Source organism: Dermacentor andersoni, chromosome 2 (assembly GCF_023375885.2).
Source record: "Dermacentor andersoni chromosome 2, qqDerAnde1_hic_scaffold, whole genome shotgun sequence".
Classification (NCBI taxonomy): domain Eukaryota; kingdom Metazoa; phylum Arthropoda; class Arachnida; order Ixodida; family Ixodidae; genus Dermacentor; species Dermacentor andersoni.
Window position 1 is genome coordinate 168613902 of NC_092815.1, and position 24668 is coordinate 168638569.

Genomic DNA, 24668 nt, shown 5'->3' on the forward strand with positions numbered 1-24668 from the left:
TTTAAATATTTCGAAGCCATATCATTGAATATTCCAATCAAATTCTAATAAACAAACTATACATTGAAACACGCCTATCTAAGGGTTTTTATTTTGGCCGGTGCGAATGTGAAGCTGAACAATGTGGTGTGGGTAAATGTGACTTGCATTGATACCGCACATGCTGCATACAAGGAGCTGAGGCTCGGTTTGAAGTGGGGCAGCTAGCGTGCTCCGACTCCCATGCAATTGTTGTCTTAAGATAACCGGTTGGCCGTATTGGCGACCACTGCTTGTCCGGTGTTATCTTCTGTGATACCATTGTATTCGTACATTGGCTCGGCACAGGTGCAAGAGTTCTGCCATGGGTAAACACTGCAGCAAAGGGGAATTCCAAGTGTTGCGTGCTAAAACACTACGGAGATAAACAGCCTTTGAAATACCAGCGGATTGTACTGGGTTTTCCCGGATTTCCCACACTATGGAGAAAAGTCTGAATGGCAGCCAATATAAATGACTGTCTCGTGTCCTGTTCAAGTCAGCGAAAGGAAAGCACGCCCGCAGAACGTACGGCAATCGCCTATACTAAGGTAAGCATATAACTATAACACTTTGCCCTTCGTCTTACTTTTCTTTAATGAAATGCGGTCAATACCCATAGTTATGCGTACATTGTCATTACCCGCCTGCCAAACGTTCATTCATTGTGGTCTGCTGTAGCAGTTACGTCCTAAAACTTATATATAAATGTTATAAAATCCTGACATATAGCCATGAAGGACCTGCCGTGCTGTAGTTGCTGACCCTTATTATGTAATAACTTTCCAGATAAGTGATCATGAAAGCTTCTCTGTGGCTTACGTTCCTGGGCCTTACAACAGTAGCCTGTGAGTAAAAACATTCACCTCTTCTACTTGAATTCAGACAACGGTAAATAAGGCCTATGATACATGACTCTATATTGTATGCATAACTATAGTAAGGCTCTCATGTAAAACTTTCTAAGTTATAATTCGAGTATTACAAAAGCTTACTACATGTTGAAAGTGCTAGATTGTAAAATTAATTTTTTAGACTTGTGCTTGAGGCGTAATGGGAAAAAAAGTTGCGACGAAGTATTGTGAGCTTGCTGTCGAAGAAGCTGTTTCGCGAAAGCGAGGAAGAACTGGACGGTGACTTGTTTGTTTAGAGCGAGCACGATTAATGACCTCTCAGAAGAGGTCCCTGAACGTAAGGTCAGAGGTGCCATAGTGACTTTTAAAAAGCAGCGGCAATGGGTAAAAAGTCAATAAAGTCGAGAAAGCCTACAATATATCCAAGAATAAAAATACGGTTGTCATAAAATAATTCAACCTTAAGGCTTTTTAAGAAAGTGGAGGGCATTTGCACTAATTTCATCATTCGTACCTAACACGCTGAAATGGCGAGGAAGTCGAGCCGTTGAACGTAGCCATGACTTGCCTATGGGGCTATTCGTGGCTACGCAAGCGGGACTATTGCGTATTAGGCATCACATACAGGATGATGTGACATGTGCCATGTTAAGTGTAATGTTCGTTCCCTCATAAGGCAGTGTGACCTGAAGAAGCATGCTATATTCCTCAGTAAGGCAGTTGCAGCCTCGGAAAATTCGGTACCATCAAAGTAAAAAGAAGACATATGCTATATATTCGAGAGGGAGGTTGTCATTTGTATTCGGCTCATAAGCATTTACAATGTAGAATGCTGATTGCACCAGGCTTTTTATTCATGCTTGGAAACATATTGTCGTGTTCTTCTTGAGCAAAAAAAAACACACAACAATTTTCCTTGCTTGTCGAGTTCAGTATGGAATGAATATAACGGTTGGCTAATAATGCTTGGTGCTAAAATATTTCAATTGATAAATAGCAGGAATGTGTGATATCAACTTTATCATTTTCTCTCTTTTTCATGTTCCCTGAAGATGCTGCTACAGTGTGAGTATGGCTTATATGTCGACTAGTTTGCATTCCATAATACCATTACTTATGTCATAGCCGTGCAGTGTCGTCACTATGCAGTACACTTGACCATTTGTTTTTAACGCAGTGTTCCAGCTGGTGAAATCAAGGTGCCACCGCCGGCTGAAGGCAAGTGCAAAGCGACGCAGTCCTTAATATTTATCCGAAGCGCCTATCAGCACATGTAGTTAATATTAAGTGTAGTTTACTATTTCGTAACAGGAGCACTAAAGGCCGCCATTATAAAGTAAAACCATTTCAATACCGTGGAGCAGGAAATATTACTTGAAGAAATACGAGCGTCTGCTCCTTGAAAGCAAGCTACTTATGATTTGGCGAACAGTATTTTCGACCCTCAGGGAGGAAAAGAAATGTCGAATACGAAAATTACGGCAGCGCTAAATGTAGAAGTATTGAAGCGTTCTTATCCTATGGTGTGTACATTGGCACATTAATTCAGAGATGAGACATTTATAACGGCCAAGAAGAAATATAAGGTAAATAATAGTGTATGATAGATACGGCAACTTAACGTCTACATTTTAATACTGCTAACTTTTGAAATCGAGACCTAGCACAGACTGCTAAGGCACAGGCGAATCTAACAAGCTGTATCAGTTTACCTGTCTATATGAAACCTTATGACAGCAAGGCGCTATGCACCGACATGCGTTCTTATTCTGACAATTTTAGACATAGATTTTTCATTTCTTGTTTCCTTTCTCCTGAAACATTACGCTTCATGGTCCATGTTCAAAAATTTGTCATAGGTGCATGTTTACTTAAATTAGAAAGAAAAATTGCGACATATCATCATTCTTGAGAATCCGCTGCTACGAAGGCCTGGGCTCGCATTTACACACAAAATTATTTGTTCTTGAAAGAGCGTAGGTTAGGGCGTGTTGGTATTCCATAACTGAGGTTTTTAGCGCACGAAAAGGGACGAGAGACAGAGGCAAGACGATATTGTCTGAATTGTTCTTAGGGGTAAAGTGTTCCCTATGCAGACGCAAAGAAATTTTCATCTTGGATATATATGTGAAGGTTGGCCCCCGGTTAATGGCAGACCTGAGTATATAATATCCAAGCGAAGCTTGTATTGCGTCACTCGTGTCGGTATCGGTGTTGCCGTACAAAAAAAAAAAAAAACCAAGCCACGCGAAAATGAAAATTGCTTGTTGGGCTGCTGATTCAAACCACCGAGCTGTGGGTTGGGACAGGTCTAACCTAACCGATTCAACCATTGTCCATTCATTCTACGCTACCTTCAAAGCAGGGTTCTATATGCATAAAGAAGTAGAAGCAGCGCAAGGTGCGAGCCAATCACAGGCGTTCCCTCACTCTGGAGGAGGAAAAAGGTATGATCGCTTGTTCGCTCACCTCGCGCTCATCGTTTCCTGCCAGTTAAGGCCTCGCAGTAAGATGGGGAGGCCGCGTTTTGTTCGTTCTGCCAAAGAGCAAGCTGCGTTGAAGGAACGGCAACGGGAGCGGGCCGTGCGCCCCGCGTTCGGCCGAACAACAAGCGGCGTTTGATGGACGCTGCCGGGAACTCGCTCAAGAAAGGGCTCGTCGTCGACGTGCCGACCTCACCGTGAGGGAGCGCGAAGCCGAGGGGTTACGACAACGAAGAGCCGCGGATCCCAAGCTTCGCTTGCACCCTTTTTACACTAGTGAAAGCGAGGTTAATATTTAAAACATAGCTCACTGTGCAAGCGCCGGTGCGCTTGCCGATTTAGTAGTAGGTACTCTATCAAAATCACTAATAAAAGCGTATCGCAAGAAATTATTCCCAGTGTTATCTGTTAATTGCTACTAGGAACTTGGTAACAGCGCCTTGCGATCTCCATGTAATATGGGATTCTATGAAGTGTCATTATTTAAATATATGTATTAGGTACGCATTTTACTAGAACGTGGACTATCATGGTAATAAACTAGCCTATGGCAAGCATAATTGTTCGTAGTCACTTGCCTTTGTTTTGTTGATAAGAAAATTTATGTTTAGAGAATGAATATCTTATCTACAAAATTTTGTATTCCAGCAACAAAAGTATGTACTACATATCTGTAGTATATGCGAACATCATTAGGCAAAGGAGACTAATGAAGCTACTTAATGTATTCTGAACGTGCACCTGACGGTTTTTCTAGTGCTACACATTTAGGCTTTTCAGAAATATGAGGAAGAATGTGAGTTGACTTTACCAAAGTTGTGGTAATAATTTTCCAACCTATTTTTCTTTGCAGAAAACAATGCAGATGTCGCTGCGAAAGCGGGCAAGAAACTCGAAGCTCTCGGACGCGTGATGCAAGGCAAATTGTCTGAAAGCAGCGCCGAAGCCCAGCGGGAAGTTGCCGAAGCACTTGAAGCTCTCGCTGCTGGGGAAGCGGCGCTAGACAAGGAGTCCTCCGAGTACTGGGTGGGAGTAGTAGTGCGTGGAGTTATCGGGGGCGCTGTTGCCCACGGCATCGACAGGTGGAAGCGCAGGAAGGGTTAATAAATAGTTTCTCCAAATGTTGAGAGAGAATTTTGTCACGGCGTTTCTCTGACATTGTCACCGTGTTCTATGTTCGCTTTTGGATTAAACGGTCCAGCTGCTCCAGGCATCGAAAGTCAAAATGATTCATAAGAAAAGAAGTTAGTACAGAACAATAATGTACGCTAGAAGCAGGACAAAAAAAAATAACGCGAGTACTGCGAAGTATTCGGGTTATTGGCGATATACAGATTGATCTATGCAGTATGAGAGAGATATAGAGAGAGGAAAGCGTAATGATATTTTGGGTTTAGAAACTGTAGGTTATTAAACCAAAGTGTGCAGAAAGCTTTTGTTCACTATTAATATATATGTCTATAGACATGGCTTGATCATTTAGTTCCTCATAAATTTAGGAACATGTTTATCCGCTTTGTGTCCTGTTCTTTGAGCTCAACGACACTCTTCTTTCAATGTTGCTGTGATATGAGAACAAACATGTTCATGCATTTTTTACCGTGCACCTAGCGTAATCTACTAATGTATAGATGGCTCCCGTGCTGCCTACTGGCATAATAATTTGGTGAAACCGTAAGGTTCATTGCGCTTCAAATCAAAAGTTAAGCATTCCAAGCACCTATCGTTACAACAGTTTCAAACTGAGAATAGTTTGGGATTCGAACCCAGTAGAAGAACGTCGCACTGCTCTTGCCGGCGCAAGTGTCCCTCTCCACTTTTCTCTGACGCTGACGTGACAGCTCTGTGAAGCACAGAGTTTCACACTATTGCTGGAGGTAACTGCGGCGCTGGTGCCTACGGGAGCTGGAAGTAGGGTGGTTCAGCCAACATGGCAATTATGGTTAGTACGTGGGTTTGCCTAGACTTCGTCGCCGTAGTTACCTCCAGTAATAGTGTGAAACTCCGTGCTTCATAGAGCTGTCACGCCAGCGTCAGAGAAAAGTGGACAGGGACACTTGCGCCGGCAAGAGCAGTGCGACGTTCTTCCACTGGGTTCGAATCCCGAACTATTCTGAGTTTGAAACTGTTGTAACGATAGGGTGCTTGGAATGCTTAACTTGATTTCAAGCGTAAGGGACCTTACGGTTTCACCAAATTAGTATGCTAGTAGGTGGCACGGGAGTCGTTTATACATTAGTGGATTACTCTAGGCGCACGGTAGAAGATGCATGTGCAGGATTCCGCAAAGGCTACTCAACAACAGACCATATTCACACTATCAATCAGGTGATAGAGAAATGTGCGGGATATAACCAACCTTTATATATAGCTTTCATTGATTACGAAAAAGCGTTTGATTCAGTCGAAACCTCAGCAGTCATGGAGGCATTACGGAATCAGGGGGTAGACGAGCCATCTGTAAAAATACTGAAAGATATCTATAGCGGCTCCACAGCCACCGTAGTCCTCCATAAAGAAAGCAACAAAATCCCAATAAATGAAGGCGTCAGGCAGGGAGATACGATCTCTCCAATGCTATTCACAGCGTGTTTACAGGAGGTATTCACAGACCTGGAGTGGGAATAATTGGGGATAAGAGTTAATGCAGAATACCTCAGTAACTTGCGATTCGCTGATGATATTGCCTTGCTTAGTAATTCAGGGGACCAATTGCAATGCATGCTCACTGTCCTGCACACGCTAAGCAGAAGGGTGGGTCTAAACATTAATCAGCAGAAAACTAAAGTAATATTTAACAGTCTCGGAAGAGAACAGCAGTTTACAATAGGTAGCAAGGCACTGGAAGTGGTAAGGGAATACATCTACTTAGGACAGGTAGTGAGTGGCCGCGGATCCGGATCATGAGACTGAAATATTCAGAAAAATAAGAATTGGCTGGGGTGCGCTTGGCAGGCATTCTCAGATCATGAACAGCAGGTTGCCATTATCCCTCAAGAGAAAAGTGTATAACAGCTGTGTCTTACCAGTACTCATGTACGGGGCAGAAACCTGGAGGCTCACGAAAAGGGTTCTACTTAAATTGAGGATGACGCAACGGGCTGTGGAAAGAAGAATGATAGGTGTAACGTTAAGGGATAAGAAAGGAGCAGATTGGGTGAGGGAACAAGCGCGAGTAAATGACATCATAGTTGAAATCAAGAAAACGAAATGGGCATGGGCAGGACATTTAATGAGGAGGGAAGATAACCGATGGTCATTAAGGGTTACGGACTGGATTCCAAGGGAAGGGAAACGTAGCAGGGGGCGGCAGAAAGTTAGGTGGGCGGATGAGATTAAGAAGTTTGCAGGGACAACATGGCTACAATTAGTACATGCCAGGGCTTGTTGGAGAAGCATGGGAGAGGCCTTCGCCCTGCAGTGGGCGTAACCAGGCTGATGATGATGATCAGATTTCGTCTCTTTGACCTTAAAACTGCTCAGTCACTTTGAACACTGACCGTTTTCAGCAAGGTACTGCGTTATACGTAACTAAATAACCACTAATAAAGTTATCCGACAACAGGCTTCGACCACAGGCCCTCGAGCACGGATCGCCGATTTCGAATATATTTGGTCCTCGACGCATGGACAAGCCGAACCACTGAAACCCAACCAGCAGCGATTATGCGCCTTCGCAGAATCTCATTTCCTTCTGTACTTAAAGAAAGTATAGACTGCGTTTACATTTAGGCCAATGTAGGCAGATGGAAGCGTAATAAACGAAGCCAGGAAAACATCTGAAGTCACAAGCACGAAGATCAGACAAATGTATTTCGTAACCTTGGTGGCTGAACGATCACAGTGCCAGAGTTATTTCAAGCAATTATTGTAGTAAATTCTATGCTGTGAATGACTCTTCGCTGCGTCTACTTGCAGAGACACCAACGCAAAGCTCCGAAAAATGAAACATGTAAGGAAGCTCTAAGGTCAATAGATTACACCTGAGCGACTGTAACATGACAGCACTAACATGATGAGCCCTCCCGCACCTACAATTGCATTTCATCCAAGATTGGTCCGTCTTACAAATGAGCAAAAAGCTCTCGTCCGGCACTTCTGTAAGACACGACATGTCAACTCAGTACCTAAATTTTTTTTTCTATTTCGACGTCTTCGCGATCAGCTCAGTTTATCAATAATCTGTATTCAGAGCAGGCTTTTTTGCTTGGCGAGGAACCCACGGACATCCAGCATGAGCGAAGAGGCAAGAAAAGCATGGCTTTGAAAACTACTTATGAAGGGCAAGCGAGGCAATCTGGGTGCTGCTTGTGGAATGCACGGAAGTTAGAAACCTGCTGAAAAATTGGTTGAGTCACCGATTGACGCCCCGTTGCGCCGAAAGCGTAATCAATCTGCTCTTTACATATGAGCGCACGCACGTACGTGAAGAGGTCACCAGAAGCTTCCGTAGTTTATTAACTGATGAGATCCCGGGAATGTATGCGCCAAAGGGTTGGTCGGCTGAGCACATCATCAAAAAAAAAAACTGCAGTGACACAGAAATGTATGGGAATAAAAACAAAGCAAGGCAACGAACAACACAACATTAGAGAAAGAAATAATTGTGCAGGCATAGAACTTCAATTAACTCAAGCAGCCTAGCCTGCTGGAAAGTAAGCATATTCGGAGCATGTTGTAACCGCGACAACCAAGGTTCTGCTCAGGGCGTGGTTATCACAATATTCACTATCTGTACAGTCAGAGCATAACAAAACAATACATGTTCAAATAAGCATACGCGATATCAGATAGTGAGCACATTCACAATCGACCATACTTCAAACAAACTGAATAAATCGTATAAGGGGACAACGCACTAGCGCGTAAGAAAGGACACGGACAGGAACATAAAAAAAGACACACCTAACGCTTGACATCGACTGGCTTTATTCTGAGGAGGACACAAATATATATGCAAAAAGACACGTGCTACATGATCAATCCCTAAAGCGCATGCGCAATGGCACCTTATTATGGAAAAATGTTATTTATTTTGTCGTCAAAGACACGTTAGATTTGCTGACGCAAGCCTGTTTCATCGGCAAAAACCGGCTTGCGTCAGCAAACCTCACGTATCTTCGACGGCAAAAGCAATACAATTCTTGTACAATAAGGTGCCATCGCGCATGCGCTTTAGGGATTGATCATGTCGCACGTGTCTTTTTGCATATATATTTGTCTCCTCCTCAGAATAAAGCCAGTTGATGTCTAGCGTTCGGTGTGTCTTTTTATGTTTCTCTCCATGTCCTTTTTTACGCGTACAGTGCGATGTCCCCTTATACGAATAACCACCAACTAGCCCACCTTTCTGCCTTAAACTGAATAAAGTCGCTACCCTTTAGAAGGTCACTAATTACTGTACTGCGTGCCTTTGCTACATATGGTGCAATCAAGGAACAATAATTATGCACACAGATAAAGGACGCTTAGCGAGGTGCTTCATGTGCAACTCTAATTGCGGACATTCGAGGAGTAGAGATTGAAAGATTTGGAGAAATACCGCGAGGTTAACCAGAGGGTCGTAAAAACGCGTCTGATACGTATCGAAAAAGAAATAATAATTTCTTAACTAGCTATCGTATGCAGAGATGCGACAAACTCAACCTTCCGTAGTGCACATCATGAAATAGGTTGATTTGCCATTGATGCTCCCACGTAGTTCCCTAAATTAATAGCGCAAGAACTCTATGCAATGTTTTCACATTCACACGTGAACGATGAATTACTTGAATTACATAATATATTTTACGTATTAAAACACTACAGGTTTGTTTTCACACTTCAGCTTTTTTGAAGTCTACCTGTCGCATTGCGATGTTGTCAGAACTAGCATAACAACACTCAAGCAAGGACCGGGCTTTATCTATATTTGTAACTATTGATCTATCTATTTGCCAATGGTTTGAGGCTCGCCAACTAATTCTTGCATTACAGTTCGCACCATCTTCACAATAATTTTCATGAATATCTTCAAGTCTATGTTTGTAAGTGATATCGCCTAAAAAGAAGGCACTTGCATGAGCTTGTTCTTATTTCTAGACTTAGGTAAAACGACAGTTGTGACGTAAAAAATTATGCCGGAAGTAATGACACTTACACAGCTACCTTATCCTTTATAGCCTAATTGAATGAATCCAAAGAGGTAGAACTTCAAGAGCGGACACTTGTTGAAAACAAGCAGCAGGAAATGCGTCCCACTAGTATTAATGCCATCCGTAACATGACGCGAGTATCGCGAAGAAAAATGATGCGAATGAAGTCAACATACAACCTTTTATTTTTTTTCCTGCTAAAATAAAAAAACACATTTTCCTGATAAACGAACTTATACGTTGCGAGTTATATTTATTGCGTTCCCCGGCAACAAATCAATGACAACCAATGGTGCGCCAGATGTATGAGCTATGCGCCAGACAGGTCACTGAAGCGAGCGAGGCCGAAAGCGCCTGTGAGCGTGCTCCTATTCGGCTACCCCTCTGTCTTTCTTTTTTTGAAGGTAGCCTGGTTTAATGGGCTACCGCCGTGTTTTTTTGCTCCTTCTCCACTTTTACATGGCAGCACTTCACTATTGCACCAGGCAAGGTGAGAAGCTATGTCTGAGGACTTGCATTGCATTTCAAGCAATTTAGGCATACGGCACGGCCCCGTGCTTTGTAACGCAATTAACGAAAAGCAGATCAGCCGTGGTGACAAAGTTAGTTTCGCGTGTACTGAATCTTACGTGGCCAGGTGTATCTCACTTTTTACGTCCCCCTCCGCCTCCCCAACAACATACTCGCGCTTCTGGAAGGGCGACGAGCGACTGCGAAGAGTGATAACGGGAGTCTTGCTTGCACCGGCAGAATGCGCAAAGCATAACGCCGAGGATCTAAAAAAAAAAGGAAATCATAGCCCAAAAATTCCGCTTCCGAATGACACAAAACAGGCTTTGTACACGCGCATTTGTCTAAAGTTGGAGTAGCGAGTAGAGGTCATTCTGCGAGCATCTAGCGTGGTTTGGCCGGGAGTTTGAGTGGCGGCCACCTCTGTGTACATGGCGTACCATCGCGTCGGCCGAGGCCAAGTTTTTTTATGTCGAAAACGTGCAGTGCCCCTCTATTTGTGCACTTAAAGTGCAGGAAGTAAGGCCCGGGAATGGGGGAATGTCTGGAAATGAGACATTTTCTTCATATTTGATGGTATGTTTTGGCATGAGCCAGGTATTTTGTGCGCCATGTATGTGAGAGCGAATTGCTTTTAAATCTGAAGCAATTCTTGGCGAAGGTTTGCCACTTTGACAGTGTCTGTCTATCTTTCTTACTGTATGTATGTATGTATGTATGTATGTATGTATGTATGTATGTATGTATGTATGTATGTATGTATGTATGTATGTATGTATGTATGTATGTATGTATGTATGTATGTATGTATGTCTAGCTGCCTACGTCTTGGTGCTCACTTCGTCGTTCCGATACTTGGTATGTATAAACATTGGCATAATACGACAAGAGTGTATGACGAACATAAATGATTGGTCACGACATGAATATCATAATATGCGTTTCATGTAAGTCATTGAACAGCCGCCTACGTCTTGGTGCTCTCATGGTCGTTCCGTTAACTTGACATGTAGCACAAGTGGCAAACTATGACAAGAGTGCATGACCAACATGGTATGTCTGTACAAGAATGTCATTGAATGACATGAATGTCTTTTTTTGGTGTTTTCTTTTATCGACAATTAACAACGGTTAACTTTTCGGCGTTTAGTGCAATACGATAGTGGTGAGCTGGTAGTAAATACTACCTTGCGTGAACCACTGGTGTTTGTCTGCGTAGTACACCGAACAACGAATGAGACGTGCTTATTTAAAACGCTGGCGACTTTTTTCATAGCCTTCTAGAAGGTAAGTATTGTCATTGCCTCACACGGCACATTGCATAGTTGCAGAAGTGCTAAACTTTAATTGAATTCTAGGGTTGTAAGTGCGTAAACCACAATCGGATCATGAGGCGGCCGTAGGGGTAGACTACGGAATAAGTTTGACCACCTGGGGTTCTTTTACGAGCACCTTTAAGTAAACGAGCTCTTTTGTGTTGGACCAGCGTCTAAATATTGCTTTCGTGGTTGGAAAAAACTTGCGACCTCAAGCAATGCCATAGCCGTAAAGCTACCACAACGTGGGCTGCGGTGTTCAAGTGTTGCGGTGACATGCGACGCCTAGACGCTTCTGCGCTACGATGTCGCCTAGACACTATGGAGCTGTAATGCGGTTTTGAGTCTGCAGGCCGTGCGTCAGTTGTCAGCTTGGAAAATATGCATTGTGTTTATTTTTACAAATAGCATAAATGTACCGTACTTTCAACTTAATTTATCCAATTTGTCCGCAAACGATGTCATGTGTGGTAGAAGTGTTTCCTCGCCTTCTCACATTGCCTTTTTCTATTCCCCCAAGTATGCGATTTGGGAGCGAGGAGGGCCAACGCTTATATTTTCACTCAAAGTGGGGCCAGTTCGACTATTGAAATTTCTTGCATTTACAGCGCGTTAATGAAACTAAGAGAAGAGATACAAAAGGACAGGTAGGACGCTGTTTCTACAGGTCCTTGCGTCTTTCACTTAAAAATGTTTGCTATTTCTTTAAAGCACTAGAAGTGCACGAAATGCAATTCACTTGTTTCGTGCCTGGGTCGGTTCTACCGATTCTCGGGCTGCCCTGCCTACCTCCTCTCTACCATTCTATATACCTATCCTCTGGACGGTTGCACGTTAGTAGAAAGGTAAGTGCTGCAGCTTCTTCAATGATTTTGCGGGGTGTCGGGGATAATTACAGCCATCAAGAAGGTATTGTGGCGGCCACGCCCAGGAAGCTCAACGAGCACTGTGCAGATGCGATGCGGTGCCAATGTCCAAAAGAGTTTCTCGCGTCGCCTTTCATTTTTGCCATGCTCTTTCCATCTATGTGCAATCAGCATAGCCAGCCGAACACGTACCAGCTAGAGTTCATAACGCGCGCACGCAAACCGAAACCATAAGTGTGGTTCAGGTTTTAATGTCAGCGCCTTGGTACGCTACAGTAATTTCGACCACTCGGCTCTAGGGTATTATCAGCTCTTGCTGAATGTTTGTCGCTATGGTGAAGCTGTGTTAGCAAGCGTTTATTTCGTCAAGAGTCGATACGAACGCCCAGTCACAATCACGGCACCATTCCACCTGGACGATAGAATATACAAAGTACGAAGCATTGTATACACGGAACGTTTTCAAAGAAGTGTCCGCTTCCTCACTCACTAACACATAACCACATAGACTCACGCAAGCATACAGCTACACATAAACTATTTGTCACATTATATAAGATTATGTTAATATGTACAGTGTACACAATGGTTATGTGCAAGCATGATGTGACAGAGACAATTTACATAATTTTGTAGTGACGCTACGAGATGTGTATATAAGAACCGCAGCAAGAGGACACGTAATTACAATCGGTAATATATCTATATGCATGCTACCTGTCATGCCACTCTATCACTAAAGTTGTTCATGCCAGGTCTTACATTCTTGGCAAAATTATTCCTCAGATATTTCAAAATGCAGCCCACAAACGAATGTCATGAAACAAAACAGCAGCAGCGCGTGCCTTTTAGATTAAATGTTCTCATACTTACATACTAAAAGCTCGAAGCAATAACCGAGCTGAACCTTGAAAATGGCGCAATTTTATTGGCATGGCTGTTCCCAACCTCCGGGATCAGCCAAGGTAGGAGATTTGGAAGATACTCGATACCAGGGTCCTTCAATAATTTTCAGTCATTTTCATCTGGTCATAAAACCTCTCCCAAAGTTTCATATAGCCAAAGAAGTTCCCACCAGAGGAGCTGGCTGACTAAAAGATCAAAAATCAGCCGCACCAGATGGCCGGACCGAGCGATCATGCGAATCGTCCATGAAGAAAGGCGTGTGTCTATCATTTATTTTAACACGTTTGTAGAGTGAACTTACAACAGGAACATTTGGCAGAATAATTTGAGGAGGGATCCATTTATGTGTAAATTATACGAAGCACCATCGTATGATTGACGTCGAGCTCCTCCCCCTAGTAGCCTTCCTTGCACAAGCTATTTCATTCAGCTGCCTCTATTTGCAGTTTTGTCTAGTTAGTTGGTTGGGCACATCAGCTATATTTGGTTAGGTAGTGCTGTGTGCTAGTTAGTTAATAGTTTACTATTTATTAAGTTTATTATGTTTGCTTAAATATTATAGTTAGGTGGGTTATTAGTGAATAACTTTGTTATCTTAGTTTGATAACTTAGTCAGTTGGTTAGCTCTTAGCTTGATTAGTTTTGTTTGTTACCTAATTCATTTCGTTAGTTTAGTTGGTGTATAAGTTAGTTATTCTTAGGTAATCAGTTTAGTGATTGAGTTGGTTTTGCATTGTAGTTTCTTACGTCACTTATTATTGAGTTTAATTAGTTCATTCATTTAGATTACTTAGTAGGTTAGTTATGTCTGATAATTAGTTTAGTAATCAGTTAGCTTTCTTACTTTATGATTTACCTATTTTTTCGGTATAATTAAACGGTTGGTTAGGTTTGCTAGATTTAAACGCAAGTGTTTAGGCGCAATTGCATAAAAGTGCGACATGGGCTTGCTCCGTACTCCGTTGCTAACGATGGAGTAGTCCAAGTGTACAATCTGAATTATGAATTAAGCCGTTGTTTCGAGCGCAGTTCAACCTGGAAATGAACCAAGGCATTGAAGTTGTTTCGAAATAGGTCCCGTTTAAGTAACTGGCCACTCTAGAGAAACAGAGCGGCGATTTGCACGTTGTGCCCGCAATATTCACACGCCCATTCAGGCGCTCGATCACTGCGCAATAGCGAGCGTATCCGTTTGGCGTCATCTGCAGTCCACCTTCTACTTGCGCCAGCGCAGCTGTGGGTACACTGCGTGCGCTATATGAAGCTATCCCTTAGCGTTACGCGGAAGTTTCATGAACAGATAGAAATTACTGAAGGATCCTCCCAATACAAAGAAGTGGCCGTGAAGTTGCTAATAAATAATGATGTACCTAAATAATATAAATAAAATTGTGCGATGGCAGGATTCAAACAGAGAACCACTAGCACAACAGCTGGTTCTTACTTAGTAAGCTTACGTCCACTTCTGCTCATACTTCAACTACAACTGCGACTCACTCATACACTTTGTGCAATATTTTACCATGTTGCTTTTGCATGTATCGCCTCTCCTTTATGGCGAAACGATGACATCTTTTAGATCTAAATTTAGCAGGCTATACGTCAAGAGGCAAAACTGGAAGACGTCCAGGGCCTATGCTTGCAAACAGCGAAAGATCCTTTTGATTGAAGATGGAGGACGCAGAACCGTTAGACTACTAAGTCATTCGGCTAGTTGAAGATTGGGAGGGAAAACGCCTAGCTCGTACCAGAGCTAACGCTTAAAATTCGCGTACAGGTCAGCCGCCATGCAGCGAACTTTTCTGACGAATTTGGCGCCGCGGAAAATCAAGCGCGAAGCGCGGCCGCGTATTCGTCACCCCACACTTTATGCCAGGAAGACCGTGCGAACGCCGCTAACTGTGCCAACGACGCAGCCCGCGAGGAGTAATTAGGGCATGGACGAAGGAAAAAGTTCGGAGAGAGCATTACGTCACGCCGTCAGCCTTGTCAAAGCGAACGTAATTTTGCTCACTGTGGACTCAACACGTGTCCTGTTGCGTCGAGATCACTCAGAAAGAATCAAATTTGCCACAATGGGGGAAGTGTTTCCTTGCTTCAAACGAATGGGTATCGGAAAAAAAAATCAACCGGGAATAGTAACACGCACCGCGCGCTCTGACGTATCATCCGTGCTGTTAAGTTTTCGCCACCTGTTGGGATGATGCTTATGGCTTCAATGGCGCTGCGCGATGCTCCCTCCTAACTTTTTCCTTCATCCATGCATTAGGGCTATTTTTGTAACCTACACTTGGTGCAGCCTCGTGGAGCCGAGTGCAGCGCCTGGCAGACGCTACGACGCCGTGTTCTACACTTGGCTGATTGGGCTGTAGCCAATCATAGCAGACTGCGCGTAGTCTTCTGCATGTTTACCAAAAGCACCTGTCTCCACACTTCGCCTGGCTTCGCACTTACCGGCAAGGTTTATGCCCTTGCCACAAACTGAACGCAAATGTACAAGTTTTCTGTTCACCAACAAACCTGGACAAAGTGCAGCTAAATACTTCGCGTATGTGCAGTGCATGGAGACAACTTCACTATGCGTATAGTACAGCGCGGAGTCTGAAAATAGCCTCCACCATCCGTGAGTAGATTAATTTCATCTTATAAGATTAGCTCACCTTCCTCTGTGACATACGGCCACGTGAACACTTCGCTGCCGTCCCTGCAGCGGACACTGACTATCGTCGCCATATCAGCGCGACAGTCCCGCACGAACCCGCCATGGTTGCTCAGTGGCTATGGTGTTTGGCTGCTGAGCACGAGGTCGCGGGATCGAATCCCGGCCACGGCGGTCGCATTTCGTTGGGGGCGAAATGCGAAAACACCCGTGTACTTAGATTTAGGTGCACGTTACAGAACCCCAGGTGGTCAAAATTTCCGGAGTCCTCCACTACGGCGTGCCTCATAATCAGAAAGTGGTTTTGGCAGGTAAAACCCCATAATTAATTTTTTTAGTCCCGTACAAAACGGGGCCCCGCTTTTGCAACATCAGCTTGTTTGTTCGTCGTCTGCTGCCTGTGCTCTTTGAAACTGCAATGTAGAAAGTGTAGTTTTCATGCTACATTACAGCTATAAAAATAGCTTAGTGTACGTGAGCGCAGCTGCACTTCTTCTACTCAAGTAAAAAAAATGGCGACTTCCTGCACTAGTTGCAATCGTTAGCTAGTATAGGATAAAAGAATGGCCCTATTGTGGCCAAGAGGTTTCCACTCGAACGACAGATGGAAGCCAAATGTCTGCTACTATCTCATTTGTCCGCGCCCTACGCTGCGCACGATCACTTCCGGCGGCGGAGTTCGCTGGGCAGTGAATATTTCGACATGTAAATTGGTGGCGAACAACCTCCTTTTTTGGACATCGGGCGCAAGTTGGTCAGGTGGCAGCCATCCAAATTTCATCGCTTTTTTGCAGCATGTAGGTTTGCCTTTAGACCCTCATGACCATTGCCAGAGTTTTAGAGCGCAGATCGGAGGCACCCGTTCCTGCGGCTATAGTCGTTGTTGGCATCGCTGGCACCGGCGGTGTAACCGAACGAACGAGCATAGCCAAAGAACGAGTATCGCAGCGAGGGATGAAACACGCTACGAGGAAATGGGAGAGGAGGGGGTGGCGACGATGTCTACCAGGTGGCACCAGAGTAGCGCGCGTATTCTGGTAGATCTGGTGGCGGCGGCTGCTGTGAATCTCACCCGCACGTCACCCAATTGCTGGCTCTTGCGATCTCCAGATTAGCGATGCAGTCAACACAATTTGTATTGTTTGCAACGTGTCGAAAGAGGCAGACTATGGGCGCCAGCCAATATGTCGCGAAATGCAGACACGTATACAGCTGCGCTCGTTAGGGAGTATCGTAGTCGTCGGTGAGTTTTTTAAAGCGATGTTTTCTTTGCCTCTTAGTTTCACTTTTCCAATGCCGCTGCTGCTGCTGCTGCTTCTGTAGCTTCCTTTCACGTCACGTCGGCAGCTGATTCAGAGCTGGCACCTGGATGGAAAGAGCGTGGCAGAGGTGAAAGGCGACACGAGAAACTTGCTTGGACCTTTGCTCCGCGTCGCATGCCGACAGTGCGCTTACAGCTTCGGGCGCGTCACCGCTACAATACCCTCTTTATAGCTGCAATTATCCCCTACACCCCGCAAAAGCACTGCAGATGCTGCTACACTCACCTTTCTACTAACGTGCAACCGTCCAAAGAGGTGGTATATATAATGCTAGAGAGGAGGTAGGGAGGGCAGGCAGAGAATGGGTAGAACCGATGCAGGCGCGAAATGAGCGAATAACATTTCGTGCATTTCGAGCGTTTTAAAGCCATGGCAAAAAATACGTCAAGAATACGAAAGGACATGTAGAATCAACGTCATACCTGACCATTCATATTTCTTTTTACCTTATAAATTCTTTAAAGCGCTGGAGATGCAAGAAATGTCAATATTCGAACAATCCCAGCTGTCCGCTTTGAGGGAAAATGAAGGCCTTGGCACTCTTCGCTCTCAAATTGCATACACGCGGGGAAAGCGAAAAGGCGACGTGAGAAGGCGAGAAAATGCTTCTACTGGACACGACAGCGGCTGTGGACAAATTGGATGAAGTAACTTCCCGGCACAGTACATTTCTGCAATTTCAGAAATAAACTCCAAGTCTATTTGTCAACCTTACAACTCACGCACGGCGTGCAGACTCAAAGCCGCTTTGAAGAACCATAGTTTTTAGTCCACATCGTAACACAGAAGCGTCGAGGCGTCGCACGTCACTTGAACACTTCTGTGCACGCCGTGGTAGCCTTGCGGCTATTGCACTGCTTGAAGTCGCGGGTTCTTTCCAACGCGGCAACCACATTTAGCCGGAGGTAAACTACGAAAACGCTCGTTTACCTAAATTTAGGTGCTCCTTAAAGAACACCATGGGGTAAAAATTAATGCATAGTCTCCCACTACGGCAGCCTCATAATCTGATTGTGGTTTTGGCGCCCACAGCCCCAACATTCAGTTCAAGTTTGACACTTTTGCGGCGACGCAATGCGCCGTGTGAGGCAGTACAGTGCTAGCCACTTTGGAGGTTATGAACAATGGCGCAGAACGTCTCAAGCAAACAGGTGCGTTGTGTTCTGTGTTCTGCGCAGACAAATAGCAGCGGTGAGCGCAAGGCAGCATTTGCCATAGGCGCACCACTCTGGCTTTACACTAAACGCTTAGAAGTTGTACATTCGCCGTCAACATCACCGTAAATTATCGTAGATCGAAGCAAACAGCCAAGAAAACTTGCGCCGATTTCCACGGTTCATGTGATCCGCGTAATTTTAGGGCACTGATCTTCAGGCCACTTTGTAGTCCGACGTATATCGTTGACGCGCGTGCGCGGTCGGTACGGCAACGCCACGCCAACGCAAGCGCTGCACTCCAATGTCCGATGCGGCCGACGTATCCGGCGTCCGTGAGCGTTCCCCGGTTGCGGCCGACGCGAGCTGCGACACGCTGCATTTCGAGCCCGCCTCGTCACCCAGAATGCATCGCGTCCGCGTCTCTCCGCTGGTGGCGGCGCGTTACCCTGCGCATTGCAGCCAGCTCGCTATTTCTTAACTTGAAATCCCAATTGCCGTATAAGATGCGCACAAGCCTAGGCGGTGCGCGCGTTGGTCTCTAGAGAGATTGGTTTTCCCGCCACCGTAACCTGACAAACCTGGTGTCACCAACCAGCGCCGACGCTGGCTGACGCAGACGCTGCGGCGCCTCCACTTCCACAGTTGCCATTATACCAGCCCCCACCTCCACTACCGCAGACGACGCCGCTATTGTGCTTGCCATTGCCACTACCCCGGCGCTTCTCATATTCAGCGACTCAAAAGCTGCACTCCACAACTTTTCGAAGGGTCGAAACTCCTCCTCTGCGCGCAGCATCCTTGAGCACTCACCTACCGCTTCTCGTCGTATCCAACTCCTCTGGGTTGCGGCTCATGCGGGGCACCCTGGTAACGTGGCGGCAAATTCCATCGCTCGCGAGATGACAGACCGAGCTGCACCCCTACACTCGGGGATGACCACGCGTGACTTCCTCATCACCTTTCATGACATGACCCTTCATTACAGCAACTCTCGCCTTTCCTCTCTCCCCCTCACAAATCTCTCTCTAAGCACCAACAGAGCACATGGCGCCATTTTCAGCCCTACAGTTACCTCTCTCCTGCCCGACTTGCCCTTATTCACCTCGGTGCCTTCTCACCCGAATGAACGCTCTGCAGACAACCACTAGCAGACTATGCTATTCATGCCCGAAGCAATCTCCCCCTGACTATTCGCATGTATCAAGTCCGCAGCTGTGGGAGGCTGCTTTGGCCAGCTCGGAGCCGGATGGCCAGCTACGACTAACGATCAGGGCAGCGGAAATCGCAGCCAGGCATGAGCTAGAGGCCGCGACCGGCAGTCTGAAGGCCACCCACGGAACGGTGGCATCATAATTCTTGTTTTTCATTTTTGGCCTTAACTAAATAAAGTTTGTACCACCACCACCACGCTGCAGCGGACTATTAGGTGGCCTTTATGCGACCGTTCTTGCGGTGAGCATCCACGTGTGCGTCCCTCGTAAACGAACAAGCGAACACAACGAAAGATGACAGAGTGAACGCGGAGCGCAGCGGAGGAAGGAACACGGCAATACCAAAGAGATTGCGATGAGCAAAGCGGAGGAGGAGAGTGCAGCGGAACGATGATCGGAAAGGGGCCGAGGAAGGTACGGCGAAACATGAAAAAAAACCTAGTACCGCGGAAGATGAGCTCTGCTGCAACGATAACGATAAGCTCTGCGTCGCCTGCTCACCGATGACGCCACCGATACCATCTATATAGAAAGACAGCACTGCATGAGCAGAGGTCTGTTTGCAGCGGGTGCTGTGGATCGCGCCCACGTGTCACCCGCTAACTCCGTTTAGAGAGTGGATGACACGTTGGCGCACGTATAGAGCTGCGCTCAAATTTCGCTTTAGGGAGTGTTGTAATGGTCCGTGAACTTTTTGTGAACATTTCTACCTTTGCGAGGGGCCGAGGCGTCGTGAAACCATACACTTCAATTTGTTCTGCCAGCACTGCGAAATACTAGAAGCTGCGCGTGTGCCACGGCGCCACTAACCGCTGTAAAACAACTGTAAATGGTATGCGGATTCACTCAACCAAGAATCTTGCTATTAAGGCTATAGCGGTAAGGGCCCCATGTGGCGCAAGGAAGCTACTGAAATAAATGAATTTCTCAAGCTAATATACGCAGAGAAATTGTAAAGTACGACTTACACACATCCTGCGGGCATGAAAACGCCGGATTGTAGTTTGATTATACGAGAAAACATAACTCGCTTACGCGAAAACCCAAAGAAACCTGTTTTCCAGCGTCCCTACCTTTCAAACGCCGGTCACGGTACCCACCATTTGCGCGCGCGGGCACGTGAGTATCTTGAGGGCCACGGAGAGGCACGCCCGGTTCCTTGCAGTACTTCCAGATTGCGCTATCTTACGCCGCATCGCGGCCCACCCAAGAGCGCGCGTATCTACCAGGAAGCTCACCCCGCCTTCGTGCAAAGCGTTCGCGGGCATCATTTTCCGGGAAACATTACGTTTACATACGCTCCAGTTGCCGGCAAGCATGAGAAGCAGTCAGGGATCTCTGAATTCTATCGCGTTCCACTCTTAAAGGCTAAGCTTAAGTGTTCTCCATCTTTTTGTTAAAGATATCGCAGTTGAATGTCGCATAAGTTCTATGCCATGAACATATGTTAAAAACACTGGTGCTTGAATATCGCAGTTTTGCCATAAGGCGACGCAATAAATGGAGTAGAAACAAGTAAGAATATTAGACGATATGTAAGACTCGTAGCAGTAGTGGCAGTATTAAGTGAAAACGAGCTGTTCTACAAGGGGTACACTGTTCCAATCCTGCCATCGAACAATTTAACTTTGTTAATTAAAACCAACGTCACTCTTCGCGACTTTACTACCACTTTCACGTATCGGGCATGTTTGAAAGCTCTTTGCTTGGTCGATCACGGAGGTTATGCCCCCCCTCCCAGCCGCGCCGATAAAGTTACATCATTTTAGGTTTTGAGCTGTTGCATATTTAAGTCTGAGGAAATTTAAGGTGAAAGGCATGCGCTGTCGGTGTTTCGTTTAATGACATTAGTTTTTGAGTTGCCATTCTGAATCTTATGGGGAATAATTTCGTCAACAATGGAAGGCCTGGTATGAGCACTTCTTGTGGTGGAATGTTGCGGCACTATAACTGCATAAACGGCGCGTACGTAGAGTGGTTTTCCTCTTTCGTGATTGCTGTTTTCCATGTACATTGGATCTTTTTGTTCGAGCATCATCCATAGCATCACCAGTCGAGGATTTCGTCTCCATGCAGCGGAATTACATGTGCTAGCAAATGTAGACGACACGGGACACTTTTGTGCTTATAAGGAAAGCATCAATAACGCTGTACATGTTGTGAAAGTATTCTGTGGGGTTAGTGGTAGTGTTATCAACGGCGGAAAGTGTTTGGGATTTCGGCACGGATACTCGCCAACGGCACCAAATATTTGCAGTAATATCCTTTCCTATCCTTTCCTTCCCACTTCTCCGCCCTTAAACTGGCTCTCTCAACTACTACACGCAGAGACAAAGCAACAGCGCGCGCATTAGATCCCATAGATGAGATGAATATTTACAATTATTATTAGGGTTATAATTATATTCGAGTGCTGATTGCCGTGCTATCGTTTGCTAACGAAGCTTTCCCTCAAGTCTAAATATTTTAAGGCAGTTTGTCGTGTGCGTATCATGGCCACGCACGCTTATATCGCCTTCCGTTTCTCTACCACGGGATGCGCTTTAAAACCACGGCGCTGTAATTTTGCTTCAGAGACTTTCCTTCCCTCCCTTCTTCTCCACCCTTAAACTGGCTCTCTTAACTACTACACACAGAACAAAGCAACAGCGCGCGCATTAGATCCCATAGATGAGATGAATATTTACAATTAGTATTAGGGTTATAATTATATTCGAGTGCTGATTGGTGTGCTATCGTTTGCTACCTAAGCTTTCCCTCAAGTCTAAATATTTTAAGGCAGTTGTCGTGTGCGTATTATGGCTACGCACGCTTATATCGCATTCCGTTTCTCTACCACGGGTGCGCTTTAAAACCACGGCGCTGCAGTTTTTGCTTTTCTTTTCTTTCTTCTTCTCCGCCCTTAAACTGGCTCTCTTAACTATACTACACGCAGAGACAAAGCAACAGCGCGCGCATGCGATCCCATAGATGAGATGAATATATATATATATATACATATAGAAAACTATCAGTCATAGCTCTCGTAGTATAGCCCTCTGGGCCGTTTCCTTCTTTTTTTTTTTTTTTCGAAAGTAGTCCTATTAGGGTTATTATAATTACACGAAGGTATTTCGCCCTCATCAGCAGCAGTCCTTGGTATAATTATTCTGGCGGCTAGCTTCCCACGCTATGCGTGCCGCCATCGCACCTGGTTAAGCTTTTCCTAGACGCTAGAGTTATGCTTTGTCCGCGCAACCTTGAGCGATCGGAAAGCGCGTTTCCCCCTCTTGGCCGGCGGAGAAGGGATGCTTCGTTCCGGCCGCGAAGCTCTCCACATCTCTGTAAGGTGCCTTGGGGTGGTCCCGTGCTGAAGATGCCCTCTCGGTGAGCGCATATTTCCCCCTCATCTTTTAAGAGGTACAATACATACAAGCATTTGTCTCGCAAACCAGATTTTTTTTTTTTTTTTCATGGGAATTTTCCACGTCTCAGTAATTTCTCTCGTCGTATTCGAGTGCTGATTGCCGTGTTATAGTTTGTTAACGAAACTTTCCCTCAAGTCTAAATATTTTAAGGCAGTTTGTCGTGTGCATATCATGGCCACGCACGCTTATATCGCCTTCCGTTTCTCTACAACGGTTGCGCTTTAAAACCACGACGCGGCAAGTTTGTTTCAGAGACTATCCTTTCCTTCCCACTTCTCCGCCCTTAAACTGGCTCTCTCAACTACTACACGCAGAGACAAAGCAACAGCGCGCGCATTAGATCCCATAGATGAGATGAATATTTACAATTATTATTAGGGTTATAATTATATACGAGTGCTGATTGCCGTGCTATCGTTTGCTAACGAAACTTTCCCTCAAGTCTAAATATTTTAAGGCAGTTTGTCGTGTGCGTATCATGGCCACGCACGCTTATATCGCCTTCCGTTTCTCTACCACGGTTGCGCTTTAAAACCACGACGCTGCAAGTTTGCTTCAGAGACTATCCTTTCCTTCCCACTTCTCCGCCCTTAAACTGGCTCTCTCAACTACTACACGCAGAGACAAAGCAACAGCGCGCGCATTAGATCCCATAGATGAGATGAATATTTACAATTATTATTAGGGTTATAATTATATTCGAGTGCTGATTGCCGTGCTATCGTTTGCTAACGAAGCTTTCCCTCAAGTCTAAATATTTTAAGGCAGTTTGTCGTGTGCGTATCATGGCCACGCACGCTTATATCGCCTTCCGTTTCTCTACCACGGGATGCGCTTTAAAACCACGGCGCTGTAATTTTGCTTCAGAGACTTTCCTTCCCTCCCTTCTTCTCCACCCTTAAACTGGCTCTCTTAACTACTACACACAGAACAAAGCAACAGCGCGCGCATTAGATCCCATAGATGAGATGAATATTTACAATTAGTATTAGGGTTATAATTATATTCGAGTGCTGATTGGTGTGCTATCGTTTGCTACCGAAGCTTTCCCTCAAGTCTAAATATTTTAAGGCAGTTGTCGTGTGCGTATTATGGCTACGCACGCTTATATCGCATTCCGTTTCTCTACCACGGGTGCGCTTTAAAACCACGGCGCTGCAGTTTTTGCTTTTCTTTTCTTTCTTCTTCTCCGCCCTTAAACTGGCTCTCTTAACTATACTACACGCAGAGACAAAGCAACAGCGCGCGCATGCGATCCCATAGATGAGATGAATATATATATATATATATATACATATAGAAAACTATCAGTCATAGCTCTCGTAGTATAGCCCTCTGGGCCGTTTCCTTCTTTTTTTTTTTTTTTTTCGAAAGTAGTCCTATTAGGGTTATTATAATTACACGAAGGTATTTCGCCCTCATCAGCAGCAGTCCTTGGTATAATTATTCTGGCGGCTAGCTTCCCACGCTATGCGTGCCGCCATCGCACCTGGTTAAGCTTTTCCTAGACGCTAGAGTTATGCTTTGTCCGCGCAACCTTGAGCGATCGGAAAGCGCGTTTCCCCCTCTTGGCCGGCGGAGAAGGGATGCTTCGTTCCGGCCGCGAAGCTCTCCACATCTCTGTAAGGTGCCTTGGGGTGGCCCCGTGCTGAAGATGCCCTCTCGGTGAGCGCATATTTCCCCCTCATCTTTTAAGAGGTTCAATACATACAACCATTTGTCTCGCAAACCAGATTTTTTTTTTTTTTTCATGGGAATTTTCCACGTCTCAGTAATTTCTCTCGTCGTATTCGAGTGCTGATTGCCGTGTTATAGTTTGCTAACG

At 45.2% G+C, this 24668-nt stretch overlaps 1 protein-coding gene across 1 annotated transcript; it reads left to right on the forward strand.

Annotated features, from left to right (window-relative positions):
* The first annotated feature begins 459 nt into the window (after window positions 1–459).
* On the forward strand, window positions 460–4476 carry LOC129387251 (uncharacterized). Its single transcript, XM_055076056.2, has 5 exons — window positions 460–569; window positions 808–866; window positions 1925–1937; window positions 2050–2090; window positions 4209–4476. Exons 2-5 carry the CDS (start codon window positions 818–820, stop codon window positions 4457–4459), a joined length of 354 nt encoding a protein of 117 aa, XP_054932031.1. The 5' UTR covers window positions 460–569; window positions 808–817; the 3' UTR covers window positions 4460–4476.
* The last annotated feature ends 20192 nt before the right edge of the window (window positions 4477–24668 follow it).